Here is a 24977-nt window from a genome sequence, read left to right as displayed (position 1 = left end):
ATTAAATTAGGGAAAATTGGTTGTAATGGTGAATATAGTGAAATTCTTGCAAAATGAGGCAGATTCGGGACTCTTCCCCAATGCAGCCTCACAGTAGGGAGCTCTTACTTCCACGGGTTTTGCCAGCTGGGTAAACAGAGAGATTAAGGCAAGAACTGTAAACTTGGACCTGACACCCAAATCCATAGTATTATTTTAAATAACTTCCCCAGTGCCTTAGCTAAGGCACTGAGCACCCACTGGATTCACGAGTGGCTGAGGACACTCTGTAACGCTGAAAATTGTTCTGGCATCTCCACAGGGCTTTAGGAAGTGAACTGCAAGCGCCTGAATGGGAATATTTTTTATCTGATTTATCCAAGATCACTCAGCAAACTCTGATCAAGGAAGAAAATCTCAAATCTGCATTTCCCCTCTCTCTTGTTCTAAGCAGTATATGCATTAACACCCCAAACTGATATGGCAGTCCTAGTCATCTGAAATTCAGCAGTATACTTTCTCGAGCATCCTTTTAAACCTCCTAATATAAAAAAAAAATCTGGGCAAACAACATGCTGACTGCAGTAAAGAGCATGTCTGTACCATAACCAAGAAATGTGAAACTGCAGCCATACAGCCACCAAACCTGCCAACACCTTGGGGTATTTATGCAGGTGGCTGGCTGAAAGCTCCCTGCCACAGGGTTACCTGATTTAACTAAATTAAAGCCTACTCTCTACACCTGTGGGGTGGCTGTATGCAATCACACCACATCAGAGACAGACTCACTCACACAGTCCATCAGGTTTCTTCCAAGTGGGCCACTGAAATGCCTTAAAAATGTGCTGGTTTCCTCTCTGTGTGGCCAGCAATATCTGCTGTCATTGTGAAATTCAGGATTATTCCATGTGTCTGTTTAATTTTCCCAAAATCAAAATATAATCTCACATTTAAAGGGACGCAGCAGCCACAAAAATCCCATTCTGCCTGAATTTCTCTGCTTGCTCTTACTCTCCCCTCTCCCTTCTGACACCACCAAAAGCTAGTATAGAAAAATAGGCTTTCTCAGTTTGCTTATTCTGAACTTTCTTCCCATTTCCCAAGTATAATCCTGCTGTTTTTCCGCTTTGCTTGTGTGGATTCAGGAAGAGAAAGAGCTTTAAAGTGGGACCCCCCCCCCCCCCAAAAAAATTACCTGGAAGATTTGAAATCATTACAGAACCAGAAACAGATTTCTGTCCCAAGTATCTAGACTCCAAGTTATCCCTTTAATTGTGAAATACACAAAAATCACTGCACCCATCGGTCAAAGGCAGGTTGACTGCAATGAAATCACAAGGCGTAGATGGGCATTCTGCTAATGCTTTCTGTCCTAGACACGTTTCCATGAGAGAGCAGCAGTGGCTGTTCAAGTAGGGGTGGCCTTTATCAGGATGGAAGAGGTGTGAGCTCATCTTGGAGTTAGTGATGGGCTCTCATTTCAAGGGAGGTCTCATTATTTTTTGACTTTATCTTTCTCACAGACCCTAATTGCATGGTTCTTCTACTCTGGTGCTCAAAATCTCTTCCTGAAACAGATGAGCAAAAAAATAAATGCAATTTTCATAGCTGCTATCGATGAGGTTTTAATGGCAACAAGGAACGCTGGTTGAAATCCTGCCTGGCCAAAGGGTGGGCTGCCAGTTCCTCTTCCCTGTGTCCTCCCAGGGCAGTTGGAGGAAGGTGTTGTGGGACACCAGAAGCTGTGTAGGGGATGGAGTGTCCCCAGCAACTTCTCCGAGGTTTCAGATCCCTTACAGAAGCTGCATGTGGGACATTAGTTATTAGGCTGCTTGGCCTGGGAAGACATCTGGCTCTCCGGTCCTTCCCACTGAGCTCCTCAGACCGGGGGAAGGATTATGGATAAGGCATTAGCACTAAAAATGAGCCCTTTTCAGTAACAGGTTGTGGAGAGACCCATACAGTCAAGAGCACAACGCACAGCAAAGCATTTGGGTGAGCATCTAGAATGTCCAGATGTTTCAGTCTTTTCAAAATTATAAAAAGCTCTACTCTGAATATCCTGAATGAAGCTCTCGAAACAATTGAGATAAAGAGCCTAACAATAAGGGACCCAAATGTGAATCCACTGGATGTAAATCTGTAATGGATTTGCATTTATGGAGACATGGAGCTGACCCTTCACATGCAAAATGTTTTACACCTGAATTATTACCATGCAGTTCAGTTCCACTGTTTATCTCATTCCTCTAATGTGTTCACGTCTATCTTCTAAAAAGCAGCATGCGCAGAACTAGTCATCGTTTCCTCAGCTGCTGATCAAAGATGAGAAGTTCCCACATGCGTAACTATTTCTGCATGCAAGATGCAGCACATGTATGAGGATGTGTGCACACACACACGTAGCAGGTATGGCCATGCCAGATCAGTGGTTTATGAAGATACAGAGACAGATACAAACAGCCTTGGGTTTGCAGAAATTCCTAATGTGTTCAACGTTTTCAGAAAAGATCTACACAGAAATGAAAAGTTTCATCTAAATTCAACTCTGGATACCCCCAGTGAATTTGCTGGAGCTATAGGACAGCTGGATATATATGTTCCTCTTCCATATATGTCCCCATGCTCATTCAAGGTGCTGAGCACCTGGGAACGGACCAAACACATGAACATAATCTCACTATGGTTAATAGCATCAAATGGGTCAGAGAGTGTGATGTTTTACAAAGCTGAACCCATATAGCGGTGTTGGGAGATAAAAATAATCTGAACAAAATAAATGAACCAACTAAGATATTCTCCATTTAATGCTATAGTTAGGCATTATTTGAAATAATGTCCTTTCCACAAATGGGTAAAGCTAAAAAGATTGTTTATAAAAGCACATAATTATGAAAGATTTGGTAAACTCAAAAAAAGGACCTTCTAATTACCAAAATATTACCCTTAGTAACAGAATCACTGTTCAGCAGGAAGTCAGTGTTTGTCCCTCTACCCTTCACAAAACTCTTTCAATTGGAAAAATGAGCGGAGACGTCTGCAAATGCACCTGCTCACGTGAAACACGTACTGATGGGAGACCTGAAGACAGTTACATGGGCAAAGATAACTGAACACAAAACACTGTCTTTGGATACACAGAGAGAAAACTGACACTGATACAGTTGAAGGCATCCTAGAGCAAATCAGCCCCTGGGTTACTTGCTTTGTAACCCAAGGAGGAGATATAGTTTGTCTGGCCTACCCTCAAAAGTGTTCTCCAGCAACAAGTAGGGCAAATGAATTGTATGATGCAAACGTGCAAAACAAAACAAAACGTGGAAGATCAGCAATGCTAACTTAAATAGGAGCATTTGTTTCACATAAACTACACTGTCCAAGGTGAGCCAGCCAGCAGATAGGTCCCCTTCATCTGTGCAGGGAAGTGCAATTTGAAACAGCAGGTCTTAGGGTCATCTCTCTGAAATAAAATTTCAGTTCTGGTTTTGACACTGAATCCATCCTGGCTGAATTCCTTCATCTTTCTGTGGCTCAGGCTCATCATCTTCTGTAAAAATGTGGAATGAAGACTGAACACTCTATTGCTGTCCCAGACCATGGTACATTATGGCAGATAGAGAAAATGGATCATAAAGACTCTTTAGAACTAAAACCTCCCAATTGAAATATTGAGGGAAAATTTGGTTTGGGTAAGTAACACTAAAAATGTTACGTGTAGATCCAATTAGTCTTTTTCAAATACTCCTATTATTAACACCAGTCCTGCTACAGTCCCCCGTAACATCCCTTTGTTACCATCTTACCCTATTGAAAATGGACTATTTGTGCTCCTTGCCCTCTCTTGTAGAGGCTGTCTTCGCTGCCACTGTTAGCCAGGATTTACTATATTTGATTTCTTCCCTGTGAATGAGAAAAAATAAAAAAAAAGACCTACTGACTTCAGCAAGAGCAGCAGCAGCACCCCTGTCATTTAGCTGCACCCTCCCTGCTACAGTTTGAATGTCAGCAGCAACCCACTCCCCGCTGAGCAAAGCAGCTCAGCGTTAAAACATCTCTTAATCTATGTTAGAAACTCCTGTGTGTGAGTAGGAGTCAGCTGGGGTGAAACTCAAGCTACCAGTACAGTGAAGACAACTCCAATTTTCATCCGCTACAATAACTCCTCTTCCTGTAACAACTAATTTTCCTGAATGCCTCTCATTCGGGGTTTCAAAATTGCATCAGTCAGATTTCTTTTGTCAAGTCTTTTCTCAAGGTTCAAAGGAGGTCTAAGAGACTGGGGGCAAGGAGGGAATCAGTCTGCATCATCATATCACTTTCATGCAAAATATTGCATTTGAATACAACTCAGCTATTTTGTTCTTAGATCCTTCACAATGCCCGAGCAAGCAACACAGAGCTGAGACTTCTTACTTTTTCAGTGTGTTACTACATTTGTCATCTCATATTTCTGTTTAACGAGAAGGCATCTTCTCAGTGTCTTTGATGAAGAATATTACTGCAAAGAACATCTTCTTGTCCTGAAACGTTCCTTTTGCTGCTAGATAATGGAATAAATCCAAGATTTCCATGTGAGTTCCTGTTTCCAATCCACCAGCGAACAGTGTGTTCTAGTGCCTTAACTATGTGCTCTTCGAACTGTCTCCTAAACTGCGGACGTTGAAGCTCTCTTCATATTTCCTGTTCTTCAAGATGCCAGTTGAGCTGGGATGAGCTCTGACACCCGTCACTTAAACACAGCATTTAGTATGGTCTAAGCAGTGAGTAGGTTTAGTCTGGGATAATGAGCCTGAATTTTAGAAACTGAAAAAGGGATACAGACCTGTCCCATACGCCTTTAGCCCTGCATATAGGATTTTTTTCTCATCTCCCTCTTTCAAGTTGTAGTCCTGAGAACTTAAACATCCAGCTTTTCATGGGAGGAAGGTCTGTGTGTCAGGTCATGCAACCTAACATGGGACAGAAGTCTGCTCCATGGCAGGTGAGTTGGCACTTAATCTAACTTTTAGTTATCTGAAACGTTAAAGCAGGCAGAACTTCCGCCAGCTTAATTTAGCTGATTAACAGCTTTTGGGAGGAGAATGCTCTTAATGTATAGAGCAATATCATTTTACAAGTACAGATAGTTATTTTCCAGGAACGGCTTAAAACTGTATACATTAAAGAATAGTTTTGATAAGCTATGTCTGCCCTAGGGTGTATGTCAGGACAGCTCTTGTCACAAAAACCTTTAAAGTGAAAAAGCTCTACATTTCAAGTGTCACCTATTCCTGCCTCATTTTCTTGCCACAGCAAGAAGGGACACTAGGCATGGGCAGTGGCTGGACACGGGGACTGAACTGCAACACACCCGCGGCAGACCCATGCCTTTCTCCTCCTCCAGGCAGGAAAGGTGTGGTAGCCCTACAGAGCTGAGATTAAATTTAGGATCAGACTTTGCTGAACTTGTCCTACTCATCGCTTCTAGCTTTGCTTTTATCTGCTCAGCACTTCACACGTTCCCTCTGCAACATCAGCCTTTTGCTTTCAGTCTCTCCTTATACCTTGATAACCGTGACGCTAATCAGAATATGGGAAGATAAGAGTCAAGGAGGATTTAGACAGAAAACCCTGAGGCTGGCCAAAAGAACAACTGGGCAACAGGCAGATTGCTTACATAAGGAATCGGTAACAATTTAGGACGTTAAGGTAGTATGAGAATCACAAAGTGAGATAATCTCTGTAGTTATTAGTTACTTTCACAACATCTTGATGGGATTGATCAATATTATCAGCATTCTACAGATGGGAAAATAGGTTTTCTAATCCTAGTTGTGGTCTCTTCATCACAAAACTGTGGGTCTACCTATACATCACCAAATTTTTTCCATGGCATATATACATCTGTATGCCTCTATTTGCCACATCACCTTACATACTAACTGAATATAGCAGAGCTGTCACCACCATACTGGAGTAGGTCTAACCAGGCATGGAGGCACCCCAGTGTGAACGGGCATGCTGTCGGGGAAGTGTTGCTCTGAGAGCAATTTGCCCATGGTTATAACACATCAGGAAGGAAAAAAAAACCCAACAACTCATTTGCACATATAAGGTTTTTTTCCTCGGCTAGAGGAATGCAAATGCCACGCAGCCTTTACATTGTCTCCAACGGTTTGGCTGATTATCGCATCTCTAATTCCAGTTCACACAATCCACACAGCACTTTCTTATTATGGATGTGCTGCTGACATGTACAAAGACTGATTAGATAGTTAGGCACAAGCCAAGGAAATAATAAATACACAACTCCACTTTTCAGAGAATTATTTTACTATAGGCTCTTGTGTGCACAGTTTAATTTGTTGTCATAGTTTGATTTCTGCTCTTTCTTAGCAAAAAAATTTCCAGGTATTGAGTTAAACCTTCCAGACAGGTAAATCACGTCCTAACATTTGTCAGGTATATCATTTTCCCATCTGTTAGACAGTGAATTATTCTTGACTATCCTTATTACAGCTCTTACAAAGCTACCTTCCTAATTCTATCAGTGGGCCAGGAAAAGCTTTTCCCCTTATGTGTATGTCCTACCTTGCAAATGTACCCATTCCTTGTAATCAGTATAGGAGAAGACTACACCACAAAGGCCAAGCACACTCCTTTTCAGGTAAGCAGCCAGTTGGGTGCCCAAGAGATGTCTTCTGGTTGCATGCCAGAGGGGTCTGGCTAAGCGTGGATAGTCTACATAGGTAAATGGATGGGCTGCAGAATAAAATACCCTCCTTTTGAGTCAAGCCCTAGTGTTCAGGCCCCAGGGTGGCATCAGTGGTGGCCTTGTCTTAACTGGTCACTTAAGGGCTATGGTCAAAGGCAGCTTCATAATACAGAGGTGCAGACTGAGTTGAAGCTACACACTGCAATAGATGACCATGGGTTTCTATTGACCAACCTCAAAGAGGACTCAGTAAAACTAGAAAAGTTGCAGAAAGGCTGGTAAGATTGATCGAAGGTATGGAGTAACTCTTCAGTTTAGGAAAAGATGACTGCAGGGAAAGGATATGACAGAGGCCTGTAAAATCAGGCATGGGATAGAGATGGCAAACAGGGAAGAGAGCATCAGATGAAAGTAGCAGGTGGGAGGCTCAAAACAAATACAAGTAAATACTTCTGATATATCATGTTCTTAAACAGCAGAGCAGGTGCCGTTGTAGGAGCTAGAATTTTGATTCTGAAATGCAATTGGACCAAGATCCTGGAAGAAAAACTCGTCAAGGTCTACCAAACACCAGCTGTATCTCAGGACATGAGCCACAAAGCGCTGAAGGCTGGGAGAGTACAATGGGAAATATCCTTACGTTCTTCTCCTGTTCTTATACTACTCCCTGCACCCATGTTACTGGCAATTGGCACAAAAAGAGACTGATCTGGATGGATAATTGCCCTGACCTCGTACATTTGTTCTTGTGTTCTAACTGAAAATAAGTTTCAAAGCAGTGAAAATAGTAATGTAACCACACACCTAAGCAGAAGGTGCCTTTATTCTAGTGTTATCCACACTATGATTATGATAAAACACTTAATTTTCTATAGCCTAAAGTTTACCATTTGTAAAATGATACTAATGGTGCCCATCTTTTAAAGAAACTCCAAGATCTACAACTGAGCGAATAACACAATGACAAGGAGTTACCCATGTTATTAACCAAAACCTCTCAGCCACCTAAGTGTGTTAATATGTGCAGGTGCTCAAGTCCAAATAGTCAAGGGTCTGTGACAAGGCCTTCAAACAAGATGTAAAAAGACATCAGGCATTAAATTTGATTTTCAGAAGCACCAACTGTTGGTGAGCGTTTAATGCCTTTTGAGGTCAAACCCTTCTTTTTGTGTTTAGTTTGGAATCTAGAACAGGGTGCTCGGGCTGCTGCTTTCAGAAGCGTGAAGAGTCAAGTCCAAACCTATGTGGCCTGCTTACGGTTATGAGATGTTGCAACAGTAGTGACAGGAACAAACCTGGTGGATTCCTGACTCCTATTAGTAAAGAAGTTGGGGAGGAAAAAGCAAGCGGGAATTGCACTGCCTGCAATGCAGAGAAGACATATCCAAGTCACCTTTAAACACAACACTTGGATAAGCCGTGTCAGCACAGCTGTGAAACTTGCCTGAGAAGCAAGGTAAATTACAAACTCCATTACAGGGCAGTTAGGAAGCTACTATTCTCCTTTAAATTAACTATTAGGTAATTTAAAGTTGGCTTCTTAGAGTTATTTTGCACAGCGGGGACTGCAGTAGCGGCACACTCATGTCTATGTGGTCACCCGGGGCTGAGGCAGTGCTGTGAATCTACCTTGGCAGCTCTTCAGCTGCAACGAGACTCATGCTATTCCCCATCCCTGCACAGAGAACAAAACCTCTGCTATTATCATTTCTTCAGTCTAATTCTTTTGTAGTTTGAGCCGACTTTCCCCTCCATGTATGTAGCCTCACAGCTCTAATTTTCAGCTGAGAGCAAGCACCAAGCGTATCATTCCAGGTTCTGACCAGCCACCAGCTCCCTCTGACAGAGAAGCAGCACCTCTCAATCTCCCAGACAGTTTTGTAATTAAATTTTTAAAAGTGCTGCTCACTCATGTGTTTTGTAGTAGGCTTTCATTTCAGCTGGCGACCCACTCCCATAACATAATCATTTCTCTACAAGTCTCCTCAGTTAGGATTAGTTGTGTCAATCTTGAGTATTACAATTTTTCCATATTAATCTCCTACATCTCAAGGTTAGTTTATGCTCTTGCGATTTCTTGTAGGGAACTTGCTGCTTCACTTTGTGCTCTGTACCATACTGGTGTTTATTCTGGGAAAAATGTGTAATGATTTACAATAAGACCCTTGTTTTACAACCCTTTGGGTTTCAGTTCATATAGATTTCACATAATCTCTAGTTTTCCTATTACCACTGCCAGGAAGGATCTCCATAAAGTTTTAAAGAAGGACATGGCTGACAGAAAAGAAAACTCTGGTATCTTTTTAAGAAGGAAGAAAACAACCCCAAATCTGACAGCAATTGAAAGTTGCCACCTACTCTGGGGTAAGGAGATTTTTATTGCAGGGTGGAAGCAGCAGTCTCTTTAGAGACAGAAGAAACACTTCTAACTGTCTTGCCAGCTAAGAGAGGTAAAACTCAGTTTACTGTCATGAAGATATCGTATCAGGAGAATACTGGTACTAGGAACTCTGCTCATTCCTACAGCAAATTTTGTATCCGTGCCAAATCCGCTGCCAGGCTGAAGCTGGGAGTAAAAGCACTAAACAGGGCATTTGCTGGCAATAACTCCTGCAATTTGGGGGAATTTTTCCCTTTTGGTGTATGTACTGCTATCACCTCCAGTAACGGCAACCAGCACCTCCAGAAGACTTGGCTGACTATGAATGCACAAGTCTTTGAATGAGCATGTACAGTGACCAAGGTTCATTTGCTCTCTTCTCCCTCTCAGTAACGGCCATGTATTAGAGACATTCACCCAAACATCCTCTCGCTCCCCAAAATACAGTGCCAGAGGGCCAGAGTCACACCTGGGGTAGGTGTATGGGCTTTGCATCACAGGACCTTTTCAATGAATGATTTTCTTCTGTTTAAAAAAACTACATTTCCATTTTCACACCTCCATGCCTCCTGTTTGGGAGTGCGCTTAGGATTTCCAATTACTTTGCTACGCAGTTCCTTCATGGCTCCAAAGCTGATTAAAAAGAGGACCCAGTGAAGAGGTGAAGAATATGGGTCACATCCCCAGATGGTGTAAAAGCAGTGGATCTCAAGTGAGGTAAAAAAATGTAACAAGAACTAATTCTACTTTTTTTTTTGCCTTGTAATAATATGCTTTAAGCTTGAAAAGATTGGTGGGAGTTTGGGGGTCAGCAGTATCTCTCACCCTCCCCCTCTGCACAGGTATTCTCCTGAGATGGTGCGTGTCACTATTGAAAGCTGCTTCTCTTGTTTCTAGGAAGATGAACTAAACATAAAAAATGCTATTCATAATACTAAATAAAAATAAGCATCAGAATATACAGGGCAGGGGCAGTTAAGTGCCTACACATTTCAATATCAGCTATGTCTGCAAATTGCTAGCCAAAAAAGGTCATTAAAATAATCTGGCCTTTTATCAAGAGCAAAGTCTTGCTGACTGATAACACTGAAAACATGATGCTAATTCCAGCCATCTCTGGAAGCTAATTTAACCCTTTCCTGAGCATCATACATACTGACTGTGATATACAAGCTATCTTAATGCAAATTCAGTTCTTTTCCCATCAAAGGCATTTTCAGTTAATTCCGTAGCTCTTTAACAAGCTCTTTATCTTGTTGCTATTTTGCCTGCACACCTACTGCCCTATCTTCACAAGGATTTATTCCGTTCCCTTAAGATGTAAGCACTAGCTGTGTTTGGAGGAAAAATAAGCTCAAGTATCATTTGCACTTCCCTTACAGAGGACCCTGTCCCTATCAGGTGCCAAAACACTCAGCTCCCATTAACTTCAGCATGAGATAGCGGCTTCGCTAACAGCATTCAGTTTTTCTCAGGTTTGTGTCCCTCACAGATTTCTGCAGATGCCAGTAACAATTTCATAAATGAGTAGGGATTTTGATAACTTACATACAAGAGCATAGAGGGCTATCAGGTCTAATGACAGAGCTGCGGATCTGCTTACTCAGAAGATAAGATCCCTTACACGTCTTAACCGAGCTAAGCAACATCCCACACAGTTTTCAACATCCCCTGTGTGCTGGGTGATAACTGCAAACACATCCCTCTGATAAAAAGTAATGCATGCCCTTTGCTAAAGCGTCAAACCCACTGACACAGTGGGGTTTCTGGATAAATAGATTCCCCTCAAATATTTGTTACATGATAGATTATTTATAAGAGGTTTCAAATGTTCCAGCCTTCAGTCAATAGCTGACTCTACAGCTCTCGCTATCACTGCCCCTTTAGATTTCCTTTGGTTTTCTTTCCTTGAGATCAAGGTGATCTATTTTTAGTGCAGGGACTGGTTAAGTGAGGAGTTACTATAGTGACAGATAGCTGATACAAACCAAGTCCCAGTGCAATTCCTCCAGCTGGTAAATCAACACTACCCAAAGTGGGGCAGCAGCCAGGGGTGGCCAGACACTGCTCACCTCAGGGGGGCATTAATAACTGTCCAGGACTCTCAAGGTCACACTTAATGTATATGAAACAGCTGGAAGGCAACCTGGGAGGCTTTTGTAGGAAACACACCTCTCGCTGCCTTTGTTGGCCCAATAAATGAGTAAGTGTTGGTCTTGGGCTTTGCAGTGGTCTCCTTCTGCTGGTCTGCTGATACAAATCAGCTGTACGAGCAGCCCTAGCTGCCTCTACTTGAGAAGTCACTCAGTTCTTGAAAATTTATTAAAACAAGAGCAGTTGTATGTGAATGTTGAGAATTGGCTGGGAAAAGATGCACAGTCAGGATATTTGCAACTTCAGCTTTCCTTGCAACTGAACAGCTGAGCATCACAGAAATGTTGGTTGGAAGGGATTGTTGGAAGCTGCTTCTCCAATCTCCCAGTCAACGCAGATCTGGTATCAACCAAGACCAGGTCAGCCATGGCTTTGGCTCACTGAGTCTTGAAAACTCCAAGGAAGGAGAGGCCACAACCTGTGCCAGTGCCACACCACCCTCTTGAGGGAGCTTTTGCTAACATCCAGTCTGACCCTCCTCAGCCACAAACTCTTATCTTTTATCGCCTTTGAAACTGCCCTTCAGGTAGTTGCAGGCTGCTGTCAAATTGCCCGTTAGCCTTCTCTCTGCTGGACAAAAAAAGCCCAGTTTCCTCAGCCTCTCCTCACAGATCTCAAAACAAGTGCTCTAGGTCCCAAAACACCTTGGTAGCCCTCCAGGGAAACCCTCTCCAGGTTCCTAGCATTTTTCTGATGGGGGGACCAGCAATTGTGACACCCTATTCCAGGTGCAGCCCCACCAGCGCCACGTGGAGGGGGATAATAACATGCCTTGACTGGATTGCTCCATTCCTCCTAATGTAGCCCAGTATGAGGTCAACCCTATTGATGATGACAGCACATTTTTTGATTATTTTCCGGATTATATCCACCACAACTCCCAAGTCCTTCTCACTGGGAGACAGTCATCAGTGCCCAGTGTGTACTGCTGCATAGGCTCACCTCACCATCCATGTCACTAATGAACATTATCAGTCCCCATACTGATCCCTGGGTGTTGACCATCCCTAAACTCAGGTACTTCCCTTGGGAAATGTCAATATTATTCCAGATTCTCACCCTTTCAACTCAGTCCTTCTCTCAAGGGGGCTGGTATAATCCTCACCTCTGAACACCCACCTGACGTTTGTTGGCACTATCGCAGCGAAAACATCTCCATTGCAAACTTTTTGTCTCCCTCATGTCTCCAGTTGACTTTCCATCTCATTTCTCCCTCATCTATATTTCTTAAATGGATTTCTTGCCCCATTCTTGTTTATTATCTCTAATTATACTACATACAAGCAGCAGAGATGTCACAAATTATCTGTTCCTCTCCAGGAGCATCGCCTGCCAGGAAAGGCAGGATTGTTGCAAGAATCCTGCGTACACTATCGTAATTCTTGCACCGACTGAAATAAAACCATGGGGCCAGATGGGCAGGATCTGTTAAACAATCCGGTGACTGTAGCTCCGAGCGTGTCAAAAGGGTCCTTGTTACCCCACGGACAACACAGCACTGGGAAGCAGCTGTTTTCTGATGCATGGAAAAAACTCTGAGGAAACAAAAGGATGCTCGTAATTAATGTCAGCTAATCCTATCATGCCTCCTCCAGCTAAATTGCCCCAACTTTATCTAAGGAGGAGCAGATAAAGGACAGGACGGGAACTCTTCAGTGCAAACGTGTGATGCAGCATTAGGCTCTGTCCTTAAACCAAGTAAGGCTGTGTGACCTTTCCAGCATGGAGCATTCAAGCCTCTAAGCCAAGCCTGCCAGCCGCTCAATGATATCTCACAGAGCAGCCCTTCATCTCTCGAGACCTAAGCCTTCTGTTTCAGTACGACTCTGAAATGACAATAAAATGGCTAAAACAATTTTGAGGCATTAAATCCCACTGCTCCAAGCACTTTTAAGTTCTTGAACTGCTTTAGGTTGGACAAGAATAAAGGTGAAAGTAGAAAACAGCTGAATCTTGGTAATTCCTGGGATTTGCTGATCCAATAAACCTGACAAACAAACTGCCTTAACAACATCTTTGAAATTGCACTCTTGGGCAATTCACTGAAACTTTGAGCAAGGAGTCAATAGTCCAAAACATTGATTTCTAATTAAACAAAAGTACCCACCTACCTAAATGCTACTGTCAAGTGAAATTTTAGGCTGTGAAAACAGATATGGGCTTGAAATTTGCTTTTAAAGCCTGGCAACAGGATTTGTAATATAGATGCATGGGAGTATAAATAAATTGTGGTCTAGCTTAGCACATTCAAATCAAGTAGAAAGTCAGTCTAGGATAACAGCTTCTCATACAGATATTCTTCTGAAAGTCAGAGCCCTTGAAAAGTACAAGTGAAAGAAGGAGGAAAAAAACCTGGTGCAATAAGGGTGAGAGTGCAATTTTGATCATGCATGGAAACCAGGAATTCCACTGACTTTTGGCATGTAGGTTGCAACCCTCCAGCATTCGGCATGAAGACACTCCAGGCTGCATTCTTTAAGCTGAAATGTCATGTATGCAAGTCTCATCGACACTATTTTCTTTCACCTCAAAAATGAATCAGATGACAGTTAATTATATCACAAGGTAACTAAGCTAGTTTTCCAGTCTTATATACACATCAGAAGTGACCTGATACCTGAAGGTAGCAGAAGTGAAGGATGGGAAAAAATGCAGATAAATACAGAAATACTGTCTGCTTTCAGAAACAGGCAGTGCGTGCATCCGCTTTTGCTCACAGTCAGTGCCCAGCTTCCTTATGTCTCAGTTTCTCCTTTTCCACCTCAATGAACCCCTCTGCATAGTTGCATTTCACACCTTTGCCTAGATTCAATCCCAAGATTTGCTTTTAGTTTCTTTCTGTCTTTCAGGAATAACATTCGTCCTGGTATTCCAAATGACACTATTTGAATAGCAGAATTAAATAGCAGAATTGAATAGCAGAATTAAAGTATCCTTAAGACAGTAAAAAACTGAAGTATCTATGATGCTGCTGTGCCTGAGGGACAACTATCTGCACCCCCAAGCACCAACAAGGACCATAACCACATGGACTCCTCCCAGATGGGAGCTCTCCCTGACGAAAACCTGTACAGTTTGTAGAATAGCCTGCCAAAAGGGAGGCTGGCCCTGCTGGTCTCACCCACCACATTGTTGACAACAGCACGTCAATGCTGAGTAATTCAGTCATTTATAGTAGTATTAGTATTTTTGATCAAACTTTGCAACAAGATACACAGAGCTGCCTGGAGCAGGACTGGGAAGAAGTGTCGGTGGGCAGATTCATTTGCAGCACTGATCTGTAAATTTGTGCCTCAAGAGAACATACTGTATTTTCACATGTATAACCTGCCCTTCAGACAAAAATAACTTTATTTGAAAATAAATTACTTGGAGAATTTGCATTCTCAGACAACTCAGTGTGAGAGTAAAGAGTCTATAGCTTCTTTAAGTCCACAAGGAAGGATGCAGAGGAAGGATGCTGCTGCACTCTGCCCCAAGAAGGGAGCAAGGGAAGAGTTCAGGGCAAAGCACTCTGCTCGGTATACCTCCATTTCAATATCCACCAAATCAGTGGAGGTTTTCTGGGGTTTATTACTATCTAAATTTACCAGTACCTGCTTGAAAATACCTTGCTGATTCTATTGCTTCATGGGCACCGTCCTTTTCCCCCCATTCAGGATGCTTCGAAGCTGTCTACAAAGCTGGGATGTGCCAGAAAGCACCAGCACAGTCACTATAACGAAGCAGAAAATGGAAAAATAAAAAGTCTCAAACATTTCATCACACTAGTCACCACTTTTCTCCTTCCTGACAACCAACTGTAGAAATTTCACAGCTTCCAGGTCTCAGAGCTCTCTGTAGTACAAGATTAATTGGTACTGATCAGCCATGGCTGCACATTTTCTAAAATCACTGTCAGCTCAACAGAGCATGAAAAACAGTAGAGAAAATTATTAACAAACCAAAGCAGTCTCAGTTTCTCATATGCAGTCTCTGATGCCGGTGGTTTTAAGCTGCTTTTCAGGAGCAACAGGATTTTGCTCTCTCAGTTCCTTTACGGCAGCTGCTGGAACATGCAGCGACCCCCTCACTCTCATTTATTTCTCCAGGAATTTTTTCGCCACGGTTTCTTCCCCACTGCTTCATAACAGAAACATCCCACCAGAATGAGAAAAATAAGTATCTCAGCTCCGGTCCTTCCGCAAGCAGCATCACGCACTTTGGGGCGAAGCGCTGGATGAGCTACAGCTGCCCAGGCTGGAGGAGCAGGAGATCAAGTCCTGTCTCCTTTTGCAATTGCTTCTCCATCCTCCTCCCACACATTTTCTGTCCCTGTTCTCAGTGCAACTATCCGCAACCTGGCTTGTGCCGATAAACAGTTATGTGAGCCAGGCTGAAGTATCCCCTGGGTTTCCATTTGCACTTGGAGAGGTTGTGAACTGCCTGCTCTTTGGTTTGCTGAAAGCTGTTGCCCATGGACTGCTGTCTGAGCTGGTTGCATCCTATGGCATGTTAACTCCACGTGGTGATCTCTGATGCAGTTGCCACATCTCTGCTGTCGGGAAGAAAAAGCGCGATTTCTCCGCTTGACACATGATCCATACTCACCCCCAACTCCAAGTGTCCGGGAAGGACCATGGCAAGCTATGGAAGAAGACCTGTGCATTTTTGACCAAAAGGGGAAGACATTTCCCCTTGGCATGAGTATTTAAAGATACTCTAAAATATGGCACCTCCCAGATCCAATCTAGAGACTCAGCAGCCCTCAACCCCACAGCGGTTAGCAGGGACATGGGATAAAACACATGCACTGAGTGCCACCAGTGTGGCTACAGCAAGTTACAGAGTGACCTGGGGACAAGCCCCTGCCCTTCGCACTGGGACTGCCCGATTAGTGTACATGGGGGGTCAAAGCACGTTTGCACGTGTATGTATTGGGGTCTGAGTCATTCAGCAGGTTCACTTCTAATTTAGTCCTAATTTGCCCTTAAATTATAAACAGCTGGCAGGGAAATTGTCCTCGAGAGTGTTGTTGAGGTGGGACAGGTCTGGGGCCAAGGAGTAGCACTGAGGTTTGCCTGGAGCCCCTCGGAGCCAGCTTGTCGGGGCTCAGCTTCTGCCCCTGTGAATTAAAATCCACATCAACAAAACCCCTGAGAGGAGCAGCATGGGCAAGGAGAAGCTCTTCGGCATTTCCATGCAGCTAAAACCCTCCAAAATGAGTGGTTTGAGGCTAAATGCCTGGGCATAAGGCAGCACCGGGGGTCACGGCAGCCACGTGTGCTGCAGAGCAGTTTCTTCGCTGGGCACTCATGGCTCGGGTAGGGAAGAAACACTTTTAACATTACACCTTTTGCATGTGTCATTCAATCCTTCACGGAATAGATGGTGTCCTTTAAAGGGCAGAGCAATTAGCCTCGCTGGGGCCAAAAAGTTGCCCCCTTCAGAAATGCCACAGAGCCTATCTATTTACAACACACCAGGCTGCAGCAAGACCCGGCAGGAGGAGAAGTGGCCAGCAACCCTGCACAGGCAAGGAGCAACTGCAAGAGGAAGGAGGAAACTCCGCGGTGGTGATCGAGAGGTTGGAGAAATTTGGGGTAATCCCAGTCCTCAGCCCTGCCAAAATCATATTGCATAAATCAGCTTCCCTGCTGTTTGGTGGATAGTTCAAGCTTTGAGGTCTCTCTGTTGGCTGCTCCTTTCCTGGAGCAAAGCTGTGGGCTCTCTGTCTTCACCCCACAGCTTCCCCTGCTCTCATTTGCTCCTGGTGCTCGTTCATGCATTTCTCCTTCCTCTCCCTGTGTGCTCTCTGCTTCTGTTTGGCCATACTCAGGTCTCCTCTTGCTGTTCACTTGGCATAAAAGGACTGTAAGGCTCCAAGACCAGGGAATTACAAAGATGCCCATCCTCGGCAATGCCACCCTTCACTTCTCTACCAGGATGCGAACTTCTTCATCGATGCAGAGGAAGGATGGGGTTTAGCTCAACTGATACACAGAAGAATGTACTACTTGATAACTTCAGTTGCAGTGGCCTGACAGTATCTACCCCAGGTAAGATGAGAAGCTGTGCTGGCCCAATCCTATTTACAACAACCGGAGGACTCTTCCTTAAAACACTTACAGAGATGGCCACGAAAAATCAGAAATTCCAGATTCAAGTAGTCCAGGTGACAGAGCACCCCTTTCTGGGGCATCAGGGGATTTTTTCCTCTTCTTTCCTTTTCCACCCCTTTTCTGAATACAATCCAAGCTCATTCAGCAACAGGGAGGCTGCAATGGCAGCACAGTCACCCTGGGAGAGCAGGGTGGGAAAGCCGATGCTGGATTGCTGTCATTCATTTCTCATCCCTGATGGCAGACGGCAACTAAATGGGATGCACCAGTCTGTGACTGAACCTGATGAGCCACCAAGTCTGGTTGCTACCAATGCTCCCGGATGCCACTAGATACTGATCATAGAACCTGCTGAGCACCCGAGGTTCCCTTGAGAGCTGCTCAGAAAGTGTTTATTAAGGCCTAATAGCTACAAGATACAGATTAAATCTAGAAAATAACGTAAAGCTTTTGTTTTGACTCTTGGTGCAGGACAAATTATTTTCTCTGTGGAGGAAGATATGGATGGGGTTTAGAGTTAGACTCTGAGGAAGCAGACTTGCAACACTGTTTGGTGCTTCCAGCAGCAAATCCTTTTGCAGATGTTAGCTATTTCCATCTCATTGATGAAACCACAAGAAGAGAGCAAATTAGTGGCTCAAAGTGCCATTAATCACTCAGTCAACAAATCGCACCGGTGTTTCTGCCTAGGTGAGAATTTAGGGGTTTTAATTAGAAATTTGGGAATAAATTTTACATCTGGGCAATCTGTAATCTAAATTTTACCCTCTTCTTGCATAAACTCTGTTACCTGTCTTTGTGCATCTTGCTGACACTGTGAAACTCCAAAGACCTGGGTCATATCTAATTCACATCACCTTGACCTTACTACCACTCCAGCAGAAACCCTCAGATGGGTTTAGGAGAATGCAGAACAAGTACCTTAGATTTAAAAACACTTAACTGTACAAAACAGGAACAAAAGGAGAAGCATTTGCCAGAAGGACACCTTAAAAACAATACAATCCACCACTAAATAAATTGCAAAACATTAAATAATAGAAAAACAAGTTTTCTGGGCAGCCACCCATCCCTCAGTTGCCACCCCCCACCACTAAATCTGTATGTACCTCTCCGCACCATCCATATGGTCCAACAGGACTCATACCTTCATCATTCTGCTGGATTTAACACAGTGACTCCTGACTGATAAAGAGTAAAAAAGAGCCTTGCCTATTGTACAAGTCAGCCTCTCTAAACTGTGCCTTATCTGGCTGATTCAGTGTAACATCAGTTTTAAACCTCTTAGTCACAGGACAGAATCTCTCAGCAGCACTCGTGGGTTTTGGGGAGTCACAGAGTTGTAAAACAGCTACCATTAGTCCATACAGGAAATGTATTAAACATTATATTTCTCCACTATCCTTAAGAAAAACAGCCAGATCCTGTTGGAAAACCTGTTGTCTCCCTGCCAGCTAATCCCTATGTGATACATAGATACTCTCTGACACACACAACTCGGCACCTGTATTTTGACTTAATTTCAGTGACCAGGAAAAGCTTTTGATTAAGAGAGAATGGTCCCTAACTGCAACTCAAACACAATTATATTGGTAACCACAGTATCAGAAAGGTGGTTCTGAATGCATTACTTATCGGATTCATATGCAACTTTTCTCTACTTAAAATTAATCTTTCAATATACAGTGTTAGCCCTAGCTTAGCATTCAGTTACTATTCTTCAATTAAAGTAACATTAGCCAACAGCCCCTTTTGAATGTATTTCACAGAGTTTACTGTAAAGCTTCCTGTTCCATCACTCTTTTCCTAAAGGCTATATCTGATGTGTGTTACAGGTGTCAGCTCAAATGTTCATCTCTGGTGCAAACCAACATAGAAATAACCTCCACACAACAACTGCACGATTCAGTCAATGAAATTGGGAAGCACAAAATTGTTGCTTAATTATTTGCTATCCCCCACTCGCTGCCCTCTCCCAAAGACTAATGTCCCTCCTTTTTGGATGGGTAACACAGAGGGTCCCTACCGAACAGGCCACGAGGATCGGACTGGCGTCTCTCCGAGCTTTTGCACTGCTCCTTTCTCTTCTTGCTCCCTCTAAAGCTACCAAAACGCTTCATGAGCTGCAACATGCGCTCGTGTGGCAGCAGCTGTCGGTCATGCCCAGGACTGAAGAAAAAAAGCAGCACGAGGGGCAAGCCAAGGTGTCACTTACACCAAATGCCCAGGTATGAGAAAATAAAGCTCCAGAAAGACCGTGTGGCTGCAAAAAAAGTCCAGCTCGCTGGCGGTTCAGCTCCGAGGCGCTTGGTTGTGGTCTTTGTGGAAAGCCGTTCCGCAGCAGGCTGCCAAACCTCACACGCCAGGCACTTCCAGTCTTAATTCCAGCATACAGTAACTCGCCTGGAAGTATCTGCAAACACGGGGAGAAGTTCAAAGTCTGCCCAGCTTGCAGCCCCGGAGCTCTTATCTGTCAGTGGTCAGAAGCCTCCGAGACCAAAGCAACGTTTCCCACTGGATCAGCTCATGCAGAAAAGGTCAGGAACCACCTGATAAGCTCCCTCGTTCAAAAAATACTAACTATGCAAAGGAGCCACAAGCCCTCTTGAAGGGAATTGTCATGTGCAGCTCGGCATGATGACTCTTTAAAAAGGCTGTAAAAGGAAACCACCCCTGGACAGACAATTCCTGGCAGCGAGCGTCCCGGGCACACTTGCACTGTGACATGACATCACCCAACTATTTTGATTCATGTGTGCTGGGTCTTCGCAGCGACAGCATAGTCCAGCTGCCTGTTGATGAGCTCTGAAACGCTCGGCCCTCTGTGACTAATGACTAATGGATTAATGGGAACGAGGTTCTGCCAATTCATAAAAAGAAGGCTGATACTTTCTGGAACCGTAACCAGAGTGATGAGCTGGACTTTCTCTAGCGACATGCCCTCACTGTGTTAAGCATATCTATATGGTCTGCATAGATTGCTCCATTCAAATTTGCCGTCCGCAAAGCAAAAGGCACCCGGGACAGCTGTTTGTAACACAATTGAAATCCACCTCGTGGTCTTTTCAATGAGACAAACATTCACAGGGCTGTTGCTCATCCCAACCGGCCGGGGTGTATTATGTTAGGCTCTGAGTCTGTACATTTAGAGCTGTTTATTTTAGGAAAGGGTTGATCAGCATGGGCTAGATCTTGAGCAGCTGGAAAGCGGTGCAAGCACAAACCAAGGCATGGTCAAACTATCATAGCCAACCTTCCTAAGATTACAGTAAATGTTCTGTTAAATCAAAAGATTTTTTTAAAGTCACAGAGCACCAGCCTTTCCTCTGAACATCACTGGAACTTGAGGCTCAGATTTTTCAAAATTAAAACCCTATATGAGTAATGAGAGTCTTATCTTTTTAATCCCTGGGGGGAACTGAAGGTCATATCACCTTTTTCCTCTACAAAGAAGCATGCCTTTTTCTTTGTGCCCATGATTGCTCCTGGGACTTAATATCATTAGAAAGGAAAAGAAAGAACAGCCATGAATACCACAGAAAAGACCTTTATCAACACAGATTCCTTACAAGCTCTGGTCTTTCAGAAAGATGGCTGCCTCCAAGGCATCAATGCAAGGATGTCCCAGGATTTCAGGGACCCCAAGAGAAGATGCAGAGATGACAGCAGGTTCTTCTGCCACCCTCAGCTACCAGGGACTCCCCTCAGTCTACCCTATGGAGAACGTGGAAAAAGGCGGTACAACGGGCGCCTTTGTTCTTCCACCTAGCGACCAAAATAATCAAATTATTAACAAAATACTTAATTATCTTCCAGACAAGGCTCTCACTGATATCGAAGTGAGGAACCACAATAATTATTTTAAGGCTGTTCCCCACCTTTTCCCTTCTGACTTGTCCTCCTACTTTCTTTCACCCCCATCTTTGTGGCCCTGTTTTAGCTCTGCAAGTGAAGATGCCCGTGCTTTTCACCAAATAACAATCTTTTACATAAAATAGCCTGTCGGCACATGGCTTTTAGAAAGCCCCTTCTCCAGCCCCTCCCTTGAGGCTTGAGGCTCATTGTTCACCCGGTGCAGAGGAGAAGCAGTTGGAGCAATGAGAAATGTTGAGGGATTGGCAGGGGAAAGTATCAGTGTTATTTAAATATTTGTTTTAATGTAGCTGTAGGGAAGCGTCAAGCTCTTCACACCCCATCTGGCCGTGTGTGACCACCACATTTACCTCTGCAAGCTTCATCTTCACTGTCCCTTCCCTTCATTCTACCATGCTCATGCCACCACAACTGAGACAGTAGCCACAGTGGGACAAGCTCTGGCTCTCCCTGTAAGTACGTTTCATGGGCCACCTCTCAACCTAATTTCATGAGAGCAGTGACCCTCACAGTCCTTCCCATTTGAAAACCAGCTCCCCAATAGCAAAACTGAATCTTCCTTGCTGCAATTTAAGCCTACTGCTTCTTGTCTTATTCACTGTGCACACGGAGAACAGATTGTTCCCTTCTGCTCTGGAGCAGCCCTTGACATATTTGAAGACAGTTATCCAGTTCCCTTTCCAGTCTTTACTTGGCCAAAAACACAAGAAGCGCTGCCTACAACACCAATGCAATCTGGACCTCAAATTTCCCCTCCTGAGAAAAAGCATTCCTCATTCTTCAGTGGCCAAAAGACTGCTCGGAATGACTCAATGTCATCAGAAACCAAAAAATTTTAATCCCTTTTTAATGAGATAAGAATTGGTATTGCTTCAGCATAGAAACAGCCCCCTTTTTGATAGAGGCCAAGGATAAATAGTCACTGATGACCTTTTCAAGCAGGCCCGTTGCACCAGGAGGGCTCATTTCCTCTTATTAAGGAAAGCAGCAAGACCCTAATGTTTCTGCACAGAGCTACCAGAAAAAGAAATGCTGTTTAAGAACTGACTTTCACAGTAATTTGTTAAAAAAAGCACTAAGTACTTTGAGTATGATCATTTTGTCTCCCACAGCTAATGGTCTAACAGATACTAGCACATTTACACCAGATACTACATCTTCTTAATGATTCCACTGGAAGGATCTTATAAAACTAATAATGAAAAGCTGGGCTTCAAAGAGCTCCTTTGGGGCCATCTATGTTCTGGAGATTGAAAACACAAATCCCTTCCAAACAACCATGAAATGGACTCTTGTCAAGCTACTTTAAAGTCTCCCAAATTAGTTATAGCATATTATGTTTCTTAAGCTGCATAAGAATAACACCATCCCCTTCCAAAAACCATACACGGGCTCATTCTGAATGGTACCAAGCACTGGGCAGCTTAATAAAATTATCTGGGAGGAAGGAGCAAACAAACACTCGCGTATGAGTGTGAAATGCTTCCCTGGTCCTGCTGGATGTGCTAACCTGGCCGGACCTGAGCCATTTCACGGCCTTAGAGCAGCCTCCATGCTGACAACTTACCAGCCTGCCTCCAGCCCCACCACCCTCTTGCCCCAAGTCATCTGTTTCTCTGACAGTTTTACTTTGACCTAGTGTCAAGTCCAAAAAAGAGCCTAAAAAAGGCTCAAGAGCTAAAAACCCACCCACATCTGGAAATCTCCGTTACACTAATTCTTGCCTTTATCCCATCAGCTGCCTGTGTGCCCAACCCACCCAGCAAAGTCCTCCCCTGCTCATCCCAGCCCTCCATCCCCTTAAACCACCTGTTTTGGTTTTTTTAAAGGGAGGCTGGAGCACATAAAGTAGAAAATACAAACCGCCTTCTACTGCATTTTTCACTAATTCACAGGGTCACATAAGGAGAGGAGTCTCATTGCAGGAGTCATCTCCAATCCAACCTGAAAAAGCCCCATCTGTGGCCCGGTTCCTTCTTTATGATGCTTCTTGCTTTTCAGTTCTCCATTGCTCAGGATAAAACCACCTTTTGTACCTGCCCCCAGTGATTTAACATGACTCATCAGGCAGAAACATAAAAAAATCTTCCTCTCTCTGGATGCGATGTGAAGATTTGTTCTATGAGGTAGAATTAGGGGTTGAGTGTTCAGATTTGGTCACCATATAGGAAATACGGGAAATGCCACCACACCAACCAAGCGCAGCCATCATGGGGTGTCTGACCCAGATGTCAGAGTTTTGAAATACAAACTGATTCATCCATCTCACAGAGGTGTCAGTTCTGTGCCGTGGTGAAAATACTTTAAATGCTGATATTTTGAACCATTTCCTCACTTGACTTTTTAACAGGAGCTTTAACCTGAAATACAAATGCGGGGCAGGCAACGGGGACCAGTTAGTCCTATCAGGGTTTATTCTGGTGTGAAAATGGAAAAAACAATACTCCCCTCCTTGAAATTAAAGAGCTTATTTAGTGCTAAACAGGAAGGCTAAAAAGAATACGTATCCCCTTAATGACAATTAATGCTTCAACTGGCTTCTGACTGCAAATCAGCAAAACTAAGTATTTCCCTTTCCTCATTGCTGGGAATTTCCTTGTTCAAAATTCCTTCTGTTTTTGTCATTGCTCAGAGAAATAAAGTTCAGATCCACCCTTAGAAAGGTAAAGCATGAATCACGTTTGCATTTCTACATGGATCATGTTTCTCTGCCTTGTTGTCCTTAAAAATTTCCCTAAATTGGAATTTTTCTAATTTTCTCTTTTAAATTCTACAGACTGATGTTGGCAAAATTAAACATTTTCCATCATTGTCAGTGGTGCCGGGACATGCTTACAAGCCTCACAACACCAGACTGATTTTAACCACAATCGTATTACATATAAATAGAAAACTTGGAAAATATTTCAAAATAGCAAGCAAATAAATATGTAAAAGAGATCTTTGCTCTAAAAAAACCCCACTCAAGACTACACGTGATGCAATGCACAATAACAAAAAGCCTGTTTTGCCCAAACACCATTTGCAGCCTGGTTGAACAGAGCATGCAGCTTGCGTTTTCAAAGGGAAATACAAACTACCACTTTCTCCATCTGGTCTAAGTCCAGCTCACATCCCATAAAAGAATTGCAAGTTTATGACTCCAAGCTGGGCTCAATTACTTCCCATAATCATAACCAAGTGTTTCACTGTAATGAGTTTTTGTCTTTATCCCCTTTTTTTATATTACTTCATGCTGCTTTCACTGTGCATTAAGAAAGATTCCAATCTCTGAAGCTGTCAGGCTGGCACTAAATTAGTTTTGAAAAATCTGAAAGTTTAATTTTACTTCTTTTTAGCAGTCCCAAAGGTGCACACTAGATTCCCCAGAACTCTTGGCAAATTACTTAGAAATTACATCCTGGCGTCTTTGTGATGTTTTTCTATCCTACCTTTCCAGAGCTTATAATATGAACCAGCAGTAATAGGAGTAACAGCGATGGTACTGTTGGCATATTGGTGATTTCTAGTAAGAAAAACACTGTATTTCAGGCTCAGAGCACCTACCCCAAAAGACCCATAAGCTGGGACCAATGACTATGATCCTATCCAAATGATAATTTTATAATTTCCCCACATCCTACTAATATACTGTGGTGCATATGTTTCCAGCAGTCACTTCTTTAGCAATTTCAGTTCATAATGTAAAAAATTGAGCCATTCTTATATACAGCACAATCTGGCTGTGCTCAAAACAGCAAAACAGTATTTGATCCAGCAAGTACAGGATGTCTCCTGTGACAACACCACTCCTAAA

General features: G+C 43.4%; 1 protein-coding gene across 8 annotated transcripts in view; it reads right to left on the bottom strand.

The window, feature by feature from the left end:
* PRKAG2 (protein kinase AMP-activated non-catalytic subunit gamma 2) overlaps positions 1-24977 on the bottom strand; it is a 225368-nt gene that overhangs the window by 99872 nt on the left and 100519 nt on the right. The window contains exons 1-3 of one of the 8 annotated variants that reach the window (XR_011323756.1): positions 19335-19368; positions 14818-14922; positions 3783-3879 (exon numbers count right to left, since the gene is read on the bottom strand). The exons of 2 other annotated variants lie outside the window; for them this stretch is intronic. Coding sequence is in view for 1 of the 6 variants with exons in the window: in XM_069778233.1 (XP_069634334.1) it covers positions 19335-19440 (106 nt within the window). In the remaining 5 variants the exon portion in view is untranslated. Of the gene's footprint in view, positions 1-3782; positions 3880-14817; positions 14923-19334; positions 19872-24977 lie in introns of those variants that run through there. 5 more of the 8 variants (XR_011323755.1, XR_011323758.1, XR_011323754.1 and 2 more) reach the window with 5 other exon arrangements.

Source organism: Haliaeetus albicilla, chromosome 2 (assembly GCF_947461875.1).
Source record: "Haliaeetus albicilla chromosome 2, bHalAlb1.1, whole genome shotgun sequence".
In the NCBI taxonomy this organism is placed as follows: domain Eukaryota; kingdom Metazoa; phylum Chordata; class Aves; order Accipitriformes; family Accipitridae; genus Haliaeetus; species Haliaeetus albicilla.
Note: the sequence above shows the minus strand (reverse complement) of the source record. Positions and strands in the feature narration are given on the sequence as shown.